The following is a 13,441-nucleotide window of genomic DNA, read 5'->3' as shown; positions in this document are numbered from 1 at the left end:
ATCACCGTCCCCCCCTCCTCCTCCCAACCAACCCTCCACCCTCCTCCCTCTTTCAGCATTGCTTCATCAATAAACAGATTTTCTGCCTGTTCCTTTGTTTGCTTTTTGTGGGCCCTTGCTGTGTCCAAGAAGGTTTCCATAGTCGACCGCTATGGCAACTCTACTCTGCAGTGGCACAGTGGTTAGCACTGCTGCCTCACAGCGCCAGGGATCCGGGTTCGATTCCTGGCTTGGGTCACTGTCTGTGCAGAGTCTGCACATTCTCCCCGTGTCTGCTTGGGTTTCCTCCGGGTGCTCCAGTTTCCTCCCACAGTCCGAAAGACGTGCAGGTAAGGTTTATTTGTTATTTATTAGTCACAAGTAAGGCACTGCAATTAAGTTACTGTGAAATTCCCCCAGCCGCCACACTCCGGCGCCTGTTCGGGTCAATGTACCGAGCTCGCACGTCTTTCAGACTGAGAGAGGAAACCAGAGCACCCGGAGGAAACCCACACAGACACGGGGAGAACATGCAAGCTCCATGCTAAATTCTCCCTCAGTGTACCCGAACAGGCGCCGGAGCGTGGCGACTAGGGTTTTCACAGCAATTTCATTGCAGTGTTAACGTAAGCCTTACTTGTGACACCAATAAATAAACTTCAACTTTTGAACATCCTGAGACTACCTTTCCCTCATTTCCTGGATAATATATTCATAGAAATCATAGAAACCCTACAGTGCAGAAGGAGGCCATTCGGCCCATCGAGTCTGCACCGACCACAATCCCACCCAGGCCCTACCCCCACATATTTACCCGCTAATCCCTCTAACCTACGCATCTCAGGACTCTAAGGGGGCAATTTTTAACCTGGCCAATCAACCTAACCCACACATCTTTGGACTGTGGGAGGAAACCGGAGCACCCGGAGGAAACCCACGCAGACACGAGGAGAATGTGCAAACTCCACACAGACAGTGACCCAAGCTGGGATTCGAACTCAGGTCCCTGGAGCTGTGAAGCAGCAGTGCTAACCACTGTGCTACCGTGCTGCCCCTATTGGATATTGATCCAGGTTTGGCTTGATAACTCCAAACAGAAAGAGTCAATTCTAGAAAACCTAAAGCTGACGTTTAATATTCTGTTGTAGTTGTGTTTTCTGACGTTTGACCACCCTTTTTTTAAATTGGCAGTTCACATTGACATCTTCACATCAAAGCTGGTTTTGATTGACCAGTTTCCGGCATTGTCAATCGCAGAAAAATTTGGATCTTTCAAGTAAGTATTCCAGCTGTTTCAGGTGTTTTATTGTTGCTTCCCAAATCTACCCTGTCTCCCCTGCTGGCTCTTTATTTCATTTGAAGTCAGGTTTCAGCCCCTCACAGAGCATCAAAACAGCCTTACTCTAAGCGGCGTTATATTCCCTGCGACCGGTGCCATGGTGTAGGATGCTTTTTATAGTGGACTGCATCGATGCAAGTTTTTGTTATTCTTGGTTTCTTGACAGTCTCTAAAATGTGGAATAAAGTGTTCTCCATCAGTGTGCCGCCTCTGTTGCGGAGCGCAGAATAATTCTTGTTTCCATTTTTACACTATCCAGTTAGGAACATGGGGAGGCCATTCTGCTCCTTAAGCCTGCCCTCACATTCAATTAGATCATGGTTGGTATGCGTTCAGTTCCATTTGACCACCTTTGCACCATATCCTTTCGTAACCTTACCCAACTAAAGACTTATTGATTTCTGTCTTGAAATCTTCAGTAACCTTTTCTGAGGAAGGATGTTCTTGCTCTCGAGGAAGTGCAGCGAAGGTTTACCAGGCTGATCCCGGGGATGGCGGGACTGATGTGTGAGGAGGAGGTTGACTCGGTTAGGATTGTTTTCACTGGAGTTCAGACGAATGAGGGGGGATCTCCGAGAGACTTATAAAATCCTAACAGGACTAGACAGGGTAGATGCAGGGAGGATGTTCCCGATTGTGGGGGTATCCAGAACCAGGGTTCACAGTCTGAGGATGCAGGGTAAACCATTTAGGATGGAGATGAGACATTTCTTCACCCAAAGAGTGGTGAGCTTGTGGAATTCATTACCACAGGAAGTAGTTGATGCCAAAACATCGAATGTATTCAAAGTGCGGCTGGATATAGCACTTGGGGTGAATGGGATCAAAGGGGGAAAAGCAGGATTAGGCTATTGAGTTGGATGATCAGCCATGATTGTAATGAATGGCGGAGCAGGCACGAAGGGCCGAATGGCCTCCTCCTGCTCCTATCTTCTATGTTTCTGTTATCCCAAAAAAGTCCCAATTTCTGCTCCTCTTTGTGTCAAAAGTGCTTTCCGATTTCACTTTTGAATGGCCACGCTCAAATATTAAAATTATATTCCCTCATTCTCGCTTTCTCCCCCCTCAAAGGAAATGGCCTCTCTGTATTGACCTTAGCTAATCCGTGGAACATTTTAACCGGTGCAGACATGATGGGCCGAAGGGCCTCTTGCTGTGCTAGTAGACTCTATTACCTTGTCCCGATGACTCCATAGTCTTCGGAACTCAAGGGGATGCAAGCTAAATTAATACAAGCATGCTTCATAATTTAACTCCTGTTGTCATTATGGCGAATGTAGAGCCAGAACATTGTAGCCAGAACATCTGTTACCGACCTCTGTACCAGTACCTTCTCACTCACCCAGTGATCCATCATAGTCCTCACTCTTCCTCATTCATAGATACAGCTTCTGCATGCTCGCTAATCCAGTCTTGTGCATGGCCTGTGATTCATGATTGCCTCTATGCTATCAGAATCCGACAACACCCAGTCTTGGATAGGCTGATACATCCTTCAACCAAATCTTGGAAAAAAATAAACCTATCATCTTAGCTCCCATCCCGCTGCCACTCGTGCAATCAACTCCATCTCTGGCCACTGTCTCAGCCTAAACCAGAATTCTTCAACCTCTGTATCTCTGCTGACCAGGACACTCAGCTCCATATTCTCCCTGTTGGAGGCTGCCAACTACCTCTGAAATAGTACGTCTTCACCCCTGCCTTAGCCCATCTGTTGCCAAATCCCCAGTTTATTCTTTTGTCATCTTCACCTTGGATTTTTCCAGTGTGATCCTGGCTGGTATCTCATCTTTCATCCATAGAAAATGATGTTGCCTGTATCCACGGAATATCCCATGTGGCTGTTGGCCTACTTTGGAACCTGAACTTCTAATGACTCAAATTTAAAATTCTCATCCGTGTTTAAGTCTCTCTCTGGCCACACCTCCCCTTATTTTTGTAATTGCCTCTCATCTCAGACTTGTAGGGTCTGGAGGATGTGACAGAGATAGAGGATTGTAGGAGCTGGAGGAGGTTGCAGCGATAGAAGATTGTAGAGATTGGAGGAGGTTACAGAGATAGGGAGGGTTGTAGGGGACTGGAGGAAGTTACAGAGATAGGGCGGATTGTAGGGAACTGGAGGAGGTTACAGAGATAGGGAGGATTGTCGGAGCTGGAGGAGCTTAAACAAATAAGGAGGGGTAGGAGCTGGAGGAGGTTGCAGCGATAGAAGATTGTAGAGATTGGAGGAGGTTACAGAGATAGAGAGGGGTGTTGGGGCTGGAGGAGGTTACAGAGATAGGGCAGATTGTAGGGGACTGGAGGAGGTTACAGAGATATGGTTGTAGGAGCTGGAGGAGCTTAAACAAATAGGGAGGAGTAGGGGCTGGAGGAGGTTACAGAGATAGGGAAGAGCGTAGGGGTTGGAGGAGGTTACAGAGATAGGGAAGGGCGTAGGGGTTGGAGGAGGTTACAGAGATAGGGAGGATTGTAGGGGCTGGAGGAGATTACAGAGATAGGGAGGATTGTAGGGGCTGGAGGAGGTTACAGAGATGGGGAGGATTGTAGAGGCTGGAGGAGGTTACAGAGATAGGGAGGATTGTAGGGGCTGGAGGAGGTTGCAGAGAAAGGGAAGGGTGAAAGTATACTGGGATTTGAGTCGGAGGCTGAGAATTTTAAATTTTCTCTTCCCTTCACCCGACGTTTGGTGGCATTTCCTCCAGCCAAAATGGCCTTCTGCTCTGGAAAATCCTCTCAAATCTCAGGCCCTCGAACCTCATTTTGAAGCTTAGCACTGACTCTCTCTTTCTGTGAAGGAGTTTGCGAGGTAATTAATCTACAGCTTAATGTAACAAATTCATTGCATCATAACCCCATATATTTAGAACTTTGTGTGCTTAGAGATTCAAACTTAAAAAGTTATCTAATGATATAAATAAGAAAATTGGAAAAAGACGCCCATAAAAATCAGTGGCCATGAAGTGTTTGGAATGATATATACCCCCCATGGTGGGAGAACCACCCTGGGCTCAAAGGGAGATGACTATGATCGTTAACAAATTTGCATTATGGGTGGAGAAATGTAAATTTTGCTTTTGGAAAGTAAAATGGCAACAGGAGTGCAGGAATCTGGAAAACTTGAAGGTGTTTGTTAACCCATCGTTCAACATATCAGGTACAATTTTTTTTATTTGTTTGTGGGACGTGGGCGTCGCTGGCTAGTCAGCATTTATTGCCCTTCCCTAGTTGCCCGAGGGCAGTTGAAAGCCAACCACATTGCTGTGGCTGTGGAGTCACATGTAGGCCAGACCAGGTAAGGACGGCAGATTTCCTTCCCTAAAGGACATTAGTGAAGTAGTTGCGTTTTTCCGACAATGGTTTCGTGGTCACCAGTAGATTCTTAATTCCAGATTTTTTAAAATAGAATTCAAATTCCACCATCTGCTGTGGCGGGATTCGAACCCAGATCCCCAGAACATTAGCTGAGTTTCTGGATTCATTGTCTCGAGATAATACCACGAGGCCATCACCTCCTCGCACTGCACAATAGTGTGGCTTGCTAGGTCACTTCATAGTCCATGCCTCAAGGTTACTAGTCATGATGTGGAGATGCCGGCGTCGATATGCGCGATCTTCTTGGAGATCCTCTCCACTTGGTTACTAGTCAAGGTTACTAGTTATAATCAAGGTTACTAGTCCAGGGACAGTCACTACACTACACAATAGTGACTGTCCCTGGACTAGTAGTCTTGACAGTAAGAAGTTTAACAACACCAGGTTAAAGTCCAACAGGTTTATTTGGTAGCAAAAGCCACACAAGCTTTCGGAGCCTTAAGCTTGTGTGGCTTTTGCTACCAAATAAACCTGTTGGACTTTAACCTGGTGGTGTTAAACTTCTTACTGTGTTTACCCCAGTCCAACGCCGGCATCTCCACATCATGACTTGTAGTCTTGAGGCATGGACTCTGAAGTGGCCCAGCAAGCCACTTGGTTCGATCAGACTGCTACAAAGAATACCTTCAGTTATTTGTAACACGCGGTGTGCTGGGAGACAGATGTTTGTTTGTAAGTGATTGTATTGATGCAGCTGACATTTTCCCTGATGGTCATACAGTGCCCATATCTAAGAGTCTTTGTGAGGATGGAGTTTATTGAATATGAGCCTGCAGGTTTGTTAAAGCTCTCCTGTTGTCTCACAATAAACATGGCTTACACCCAGAGTCATGTTACAGAATCCGTGTGGAAATTTCCACCAACCCGCCCTGAGACTAAGAATCCTGCAGAAAGCACACAACTAGCATCACAATGCCTTTTAACGTTGTACAAGCTAATAAATAGAATAGGAAAAGGTAAACATGGAGCACTGCTTTAGGTCAAACTGTGTCAGTGAGATGGAGAGCTTGTTTGGGTTGGGTCAGATGAGTGAAAGACAAGTTTCACAATGATGTCAGCAATGTCTCTTTGAAGCCCAGAGTCTTCCGAGTTTGATTAGTGGAGAACCACCTTCCCTTCCCTTCCCCTCCTCCCGGGGTCATTTTATAATTGGCAGTGAGGAACTGCACTTTCTCTGGATGGATGGCCTTGTCTGCATTTGTATCTCGAGACGGCTGCTGGAAGGGTTAGTGCTGCCTTTGTTTTTTTTTCATTCGGGGCATCGCTGGCTGGGCCAGTATTTATTGTAAGAGTTTTAACAACACCAGGTTAAAGTCCAACAGGTTTATTTGGTAGCAAATGCCATTAGCTTTCGGAGCGCTGCTCCTTTGTCAGATGGAGTGGAAATCTGCTCTCAAACAGGGCACAGAGACCCCATGTTTGAGAGCAGATTTCCACTCCATCTGACGAAGGAGCAGCGCTCCGAAAGCTAATGGCATTTGCTACAAAATAAACCTGTTGGACTTCAACCTGGTGTTGTTAAAACTCTTACTGTGTTTACCCCAGTCCAACGCTGGCATCTTCACACCAGTATTTATTGCCCATCCCTAGTTGCCCCTTGAGAAGGTGGTGGTGAGCCGCCTTCTTGAATCGCTACACTCCACGTGCTGTGGGTTGACCCACAATGCCATTAGGGAGTGAATTCCAGGATTTTGACCCAGCGACCGTGAAGGAACGGCCGATATATTTCCAAGTCAGGATGGTGAGTGGCTTGAAGGGGAACTTGCAAGTGGTGGTGTTCCCATGTATCTGCTGCCCTTGTCCTTCTAGATGGAAGTGATCGTGGGTTTGGAAGGTGCTGCCTAAGGATCTTTGGTGAGTTGCTGCAGTGCATCTTGTAGATAGTACACACTGCTGCTACTTCATGTTAAAAATGACCTTGGATCATTCCTGGGGTTGTGACAGACTCTCTACTGACAATAAGAGTGAGTGCTAATAACGCTTTCAAACACAAAGCTGCTGCTTCCTCCTTGGTGTTAACAGCAGTCATGGTTTAAGAAATGTACAGGATAAAATAAGGAATAAATCTTTTAACTGCTGTTCAGAAATGCTCTCTGACGGGCATAATGTAGGAACATGGTCCTGACGCTCTGGGAGAAGGGCATGCACAGTACAGCCATGCAAACACTCGTGCATATTTGCAGCCACATTTGATTGTGCACAAGCGTTTGCACCTTCATGTGCACATGCTCACAGCTATTCCCCCTTTCTTGCTTTGCAGCTGCTACCATTTGTGTAAATGTACTTTCACAATTTGATGAGACTCCATGTCTCAAAGCATCCCGACAGTACAGAAGGAGGCCATTCGGCCCATCGAACCTGCACCGACAACAATCCCATCCAGCCCTATATGTAACCCCCTGCTATCTCCCCCCCCCCCCCCCCGACACTAAGGGTCAGTTTAGTTTTAGCATGGCCAATCAACCTAACCTGTACATCGTTGGAGTGTGGGAGGAAACCGGAACACCCGGAGGAAACCCACGGGGAGAACGTGTAAACTCCACACACAGTCACCCGAGGCTGGAATTGAACCCGGGTCCCTGACACTGTGAGGCGTCAGTCTCTTTGCCAACCATCTTTATTGTCAGCTATATACTGCCCTGATCCTTCCTCTATCCAGCTGGTAGTGTTGCCTCTGGAATGTGAAATATCCTTGCACACACAGCTCTCTGTTGACACAGAGCTCTCCTGTGCTTTGTGTTCTGACTGAATGGTATTACTGACTTGACAAATTTCCCATCTCTATTCAAGTTGTGATTTTCATTGTATTTATTCTCCTTTTATTCACAGCCCTTTAAACTCATTGAATATCTTGCACCATATCCTGAAAAAGGTTTCAAGGTAAGTGATCTTTTTATTCTTTCAGAGGGATATGATCGTTGCTGGCGAGGCCAGCGTTTGTCGTTCTAATTGCCCTTTTTTCTGTGGTTTGTTACGGGAAGGCTTTTGAGGCCGAGGACATTTGCACAGTGTATCAACAAAAACAATTTATTTTTCTCTATACTGAGAATTCTGAGAAATCCTTCCTTGGATTGACCAGATGTCTACAGACTGAGACACACTTGGCAGTGTTTGATTCCATTTATATTGAGGAATGGTCAGTTTGAACTTTGAATTTGCAGCTTATGAAAGTGATCATAGAAACATAGAAGATAGGAGCAGGAGGAGGCCGTTCGGCCCTTCCAGCCTATTCCACCATTCATCACGATCATGGCTGATCATTCAATTCAATAGCCTAATCCTGCTTTCTCCCCATAACCTTTGATCCCATTCGCCCCAAGTGCTATATCCAGCCGCCTCTTGAATACATTCAATGTTTTATATCAACTACTTCCTGTGGTAATGAATTCCACAGGTTCACCACTCTTTGGGTGAAGAAATGTCTCCTCATCTCTGTCCTAAATGGTCTACCCTGTATCTCAGACTGTGACCCCTGGTTCTGGACACCACCACCATCGGGAACGTCCTTCCTGCATCTACCCTGAATAGAATCATAGAATGGTTGCAGTTATTTGATCTACTGTGTACATGTCGACTCTCTGTGAGATCAACTCACATAATCCCACTTCCCTGCCTTCTCCCTGCAATCCTGAACATTTTTCTCTTTAGCTTATTATCCAATTCCTTTTGAAAACCACAATTGAAACTGCCTCCAGTGCACTCTTAGGCAGTACATTCCAGATGCTAACCACTCGGTGTTTTTTTAAAAAAATGTCGTTATGTCAGCATAGACAGGGTGGATTCAGAAAGAATGTTCCCGATGATGGGGGAGTCCAGAACTAGGGGGGGGTCATAGTTTGAGGATACAGGGTAGACCATTCAGGACAGAGATGAGTACTGCTTTCATTAATCTCTGCTGCATTTCTCCAGAGGGGTACGTTACACCTTGTTCTTTATAACCATCAGTGTTGCTTCCTGCATTAACTACTGTGGCATAAACCCGTTTGGCTCGGTAAGGGAATTAGGGGTTACAGGGATCAGGCGGGTAAGTGGAACTGAGCCACTTCAGATCAGCCATGATCTTATTGAATGGCAGGGCAGGCTCGAGGGGCTAGATGGCCTACACCTGCTCCTATTTCTTCTGTTCTTATGAGGACTGAGGTGAGGAGAAATTTCTTCACCCAGAGGGTGGTGAATGTGTGGAATTCACTACGACAGAAAGTAGTTGAGGCCAAAACATTGTGTGATTTCAAGAAGGAATTAGACATAGCTCTTGGGGCTAAAGGGATCCAGGGATATGGGGTGAAAAGATTTGATTTGATTTATTATTGTCACATGCATTGGCACACAGTGAAAAGTATTGTTTCTTGCGCGCTATACAGACAAAGTATACTGTTCATAGAGAAGGAAACAAGAGTGCAGAATGGAGTGTTACAGTTGGATGTAGAGAAAGATCAACTTAATGAAAGGTTGAGCCCATTCAAAAGTCTGATGGCAGCAGGGAAGAAACAGTTCTTAAGTCGGTTGGTACGTGACCTCAGACTTTTGTATCTTTTTCCCGATGGCAGAAGGTGGAAGAGAGAATGTCCGGGGTGTGTGGTGTCCTTAATTATGCTGGCTGCTTTGCCAAGGCCTTGGGAAGTGCAAATGGAGTCAATGGCTGGTTTGCGTGATGGACTGGGCTTCGTTATTGAATATGATAATCAGCCATGATAACGAATGGCGGAGCAGACTCGAATGGCTGAGTGGCCTACTCCTGCTTCCAGTTTCTATGTATGTTTCTATGTATATTTCTTTTGTCAATCAGCTTAAATTTGTGTCCTCTGGTTCTAGATCCTTCCGCCAGGGGAAATGGTTTCTCCCTACCCACTTCGTTCAGACTCCCCATAGTTTTGATTATCTCTATCAAATCTCCTCTTAATCTTCTCTTGCCCAAGCAGAACAGCCCCAATTTCTCCAATCTATTTACCTAACTGAAGCTCGCCATCCTTGAAACCATTCTCACTAACCTTTTCTGCGCGATCTATAAATAAAATAGAATCCCTACAATGCAGAAGGAGGTCATTCGGCCCATCGAGTCTGCACCAACCACAATCCCACCCAGGTCCTATTCGCGTAAACCTACATATTTACCCTGCTAATCCCACTGACACTGAGGGGCAATTTAGCATGGACAATCCACCTAACTCGCTCATCTTTGGACTGTGGGAGGAAACTGGAGCACCCGGAGGAAACCCATGCAGACACGGGGAAGAACGTGCAAACTCCACACAGGCAGTGACCCCAAGCCGGGAATCGAACCCGGGTCCCTGGCGCTGAGCGGCTTAAAGTGTGCACAGATGGACCCAATACTCCAGTTGAAGAATCAATATTTTATACAAGTTTAACATAATATCCTTGGATTCTGTAGACTATGTTCCTATTTATAACGACCAGAATCCTAAATGTTTTACTAACCATTCCCTCAATCTGTCTTTCCACCTTCTATGATTTGTGCATGTATTTCACAACCCTCAGACTCCTCTGCTCCTGCACCCCCTTTAGAATTGTACTCTTTATTTTGTACTCATTCTTCATACGGGGGTGGCACGGTGGCACAGTGGTTAGCACTGCTGTCTCACAGCGCCAGGGACCTGGGTTCGATTCCCAGCTTGGGTTACTCTGTGCGGAGTCTGCACATTCTCCTCATGTCTGCGTGGGTTTCCTTCGGGTGCTCCGGTTTCCTCCCACAGTCCGAAAGACGTACTGGTTAGGTGCATTGGCCACCACGCTAAATTCTCCCTCAGTGTACCCGAACAGGTGCCGGGTTAGGGGATTTTCAAAGTAACTTCATTGCAGTGTTAATGTAAACCTACTTGTGACTCTAATGAATAAACTTTGAATTTTACCAAAATAAATCACTTTACATTCTTCTGCCACCTGTCTGTCCGTTCCACAAACCTGTCTATGCTCTTTTCAGGTTCATAGAATCCTTACCATAGAAGGAGGCCATTCGGCCCATCGAGTCTGCACCGACAACAATCCCTGTAACTCCACATATTTACCCTGCTCATCTCCCTGACATTAAGGGCAATTTAGCATGGCCAATCCACCTCACCTGCACATCTTTGGAGTGTGGGGAGGAAGCCGGAGCATCCGAAGGAAACCCATGCATTCATGGGGAGAATGTGCAAACGCCACACAGGGAGAATGACCCAAGTCTGGAATTGAACCCGGGTCCCTGGCAGCTGTGAGGCTGCAGTGCTTGGCCACTGTGCCGGCCATGTTGTAAAAGTTTACAACACTTTCAAGTTTTGTATCATCCACAGATTTTGAATTTCTATCTTGTCCATCCGAGCCGAGGTCATTGATAACAGAAGGCACCCCAACGTTAATTATATTTATATCCCACTCTGCATCTTCCTCCACTCGGAAAGACATCATTCACCATTATTCTGTCTCCTGTCACCTTCACATCCATGTTGCTGCTAATGTCTCTTTTATTCCATGAGCTTTAACTTTGTTGTCAAAGCTTGTATGAAATGTAGAGGTTCACATACACCAAATTAATCCGTCAACCGCAAAGGGGGTGGACAAAGTTGTGGGAAATGTGCTTTCTGCACCGAATCGGGGATTTGTTATCTAAATGTTGTGGAATTAAAAGCAGTGGGTCCAAAGTATCTGGGTAAGCCGAACAGCTACAGAAAATAATCAAAGGTTCATGGACTTTATAACTGGAGGACTAAAATACAACAGGTAGAATCCCTGAGTTATACAAATCTCTTATTAGGCTGCACAATTGCAGAATAGTGAGCAGTTCTGGGTGCACACCTTAGAGAGGATATATTAGTCTTAGAAGGCGGTTGGTGTTGGTTTACTAGAACAGTACGTGGACTTGAAGGGTTAAATTAGGAGGAAAGATTACACAAAATACAGTTGTAGTCCCTGGAGTTTGAAGGGTTATCGTGTGATTTGGTCAGGCAGAAGGAATTAGTTTAATTTGGCGTCATGTTGGGCACAACATTGTGGGCCAAAGGGCCTGTTCCTGTGCTGTACTGTTTTATGTTCTAATACCCTCAACAACATTGAATACAGGACAGCACGGTAGCACAGTGGTTAGCACTGCTGCTTCACAGCTCCAGGAACCTGGGTTCAATTCCCGGCTTGGGTCACTGTCTGTGTGGAGTTTGCACATTCTCCTCGTGTCTGCGTGGGTTTCCTCCGGGTGCTCCGGTTTCCTCCCACAGTCCAAAGATGTGCGGGTTAGGTTGATTGGCCATGCTAAAATTGCCCCTTAGTGTCCTGAGATGCGTAGGTTAGAGGGGTTAGTGGGTAAAATATGGGAGTAGGGCCTGGGTGGGATTGTGGTTGGTGCAGACTCGATGGGCCGAATGGCCTCTTTCTGTGCTGTAGGGTTTCTATGATTTATGATTTCTAGGAGTTGGGACGTCTTGTTGAAGTTGTACAAGACATTGGTAAGGCCACACTTGGAATACTGTGTACAGTTCTGGTCACCCTATTATAGAAAGGATATTATTAAACTAGAAAGAGTGCAGAAAAGATTTACTAGGATGCTACCAGGACTTGATGGTTTGAGTTATAAGGAGAGGTTGGATAGTCTGGGACTTTTTTCCCTGGAGCGTAGGAGGCTGAGGGGTGATCTTATAGAGGTCTATAAAATAATAAGGGCATAGATCAGCTAGATAGTCAACATCTTTTCCCAAAGGTAGGGGAACTAGAGGACATAAGTTTAAGGTGAGAGAGGAGAGATTCAGGGTACAGAGAGACAATTTTTTCACACACAGGGTGGTGAGTGTCTGGAACGAGCTGCCAGAGGTAGCAGTAGAGGCAGGTAGAATCATAGAATCCCTACAGTGCAGAAGGAGGCCATTTGGCCCATCGAGTCTGCACTGACAACAATCCCACCTCGGCCCTATCCCCGTAATCCCACATATTTATTCTGCTAATCCCTCTAACCTATGCATCCCGGGACACTAAGGGGCAATTTAGCATGGCCAATAGACCTAACCCGCACATCTTTGGACTGTGGGAGGAAACCGGAGCCAACCCGCGCAGACACGGGGAGAACGTGCAAACTCCACACAGACAGTGACCCAACCCAGGTCCCCGGAGCTGTGAGGCTCCAGTGCTAACCCACTGTGCCACCGTGCCGTCCATTCTGGCACTACTGATTGGTCTATTTTGTCTTTTAAAAAGCATTTAGACAGTTACATGGGTAAGATGGGTAGAGAGGGATATGGGCCAAACGCGGGCAATAGCGACTAGGTTAGTGATAAAAACTGGGAGGCATGGACAAGTTGGGCCAAAGGGCCTGTTTCCATGCTGTAAACCCCTGACTTTGAGTCCACAACAACCCTCTGTTACTCATCATAAAACTCGAGTAAGTTAGTTAAAGCGGGGACAGGAATACCATTAAAATAGGAAGTATGTATACTTCAACTGAGCTGTTACCCTAAAGTTGTGCTATTGCGCATTTTCTGCTGTTTTATTTTTTTAAAGTTGTTTTCCTTTGTTATTGCTAATTGTTATGGTAACATGTCGCAATGATGATTAAACGACACACTTTGTGCGGAGCTAACAAGAGGAAAGCAGGGAGATGTGTTGCCAATGGGAAGTTATTAATTGCATTCAGATACAAGTGAATCAGAGTTGAGCAGTGATGACAAATTGCCATTAAAAAAAAACGCTGAGGCAATCAAATAACTGACCACAGGCTTGTGAAATTGCGAACCTCAAACACTGGGGCTGACCCTAGAATCCAGCGCAATAAAA

At 45.9% G+C, this 13,441-nt stretch overlaps 1 protein-coding gene across 2 annotated transcripts in view; it reads left to right on the top strand.

Annotated features, from left to right (window-relative positions):
* Window positions 1–13,441, top strand: part of ice2 (interactor of little elongator complex ELL subunit 2) — an 83,812-nt gene that overhangs the window by 51,853 nt on the left and 18,518 nt on the right. For both annotated transcript variants that reach the window (XM_078200176.1, XM_078200177.1), the window contains 2 exons: window positions 1,171–1,255; window positions 7,520–7,570. In XM_078200176.1, the coding sequence (XP_078056302.1) occupies window positions 1,171–1,255; window positions 7,520–7,570 (136 nt within the window). The remainder of the gene's footprint in view (window positions 1–1,170; window positions 1,256–7,519; window positions 7,571–13,441) is intronic.

Source organism: Mustelus asterias, chromosome 29 (assembly GCF_964213995.1).
Source record: "Mustelus asterias chromosome 29, sMusAst1.hap1.1, whole genome shotgun sequence".
In the NCBI taxonomy this organism is placed as follows: domain Eukaryota; kingdom Metazoa; phylum Chordata; class Chondrichthyes; order Carcharhiniformes; family Triakidae; genus Mustelus; species Mustelus asterias.
This window is presented reverse-complemented; position numbering and strand designations above follow the sequence as displayed.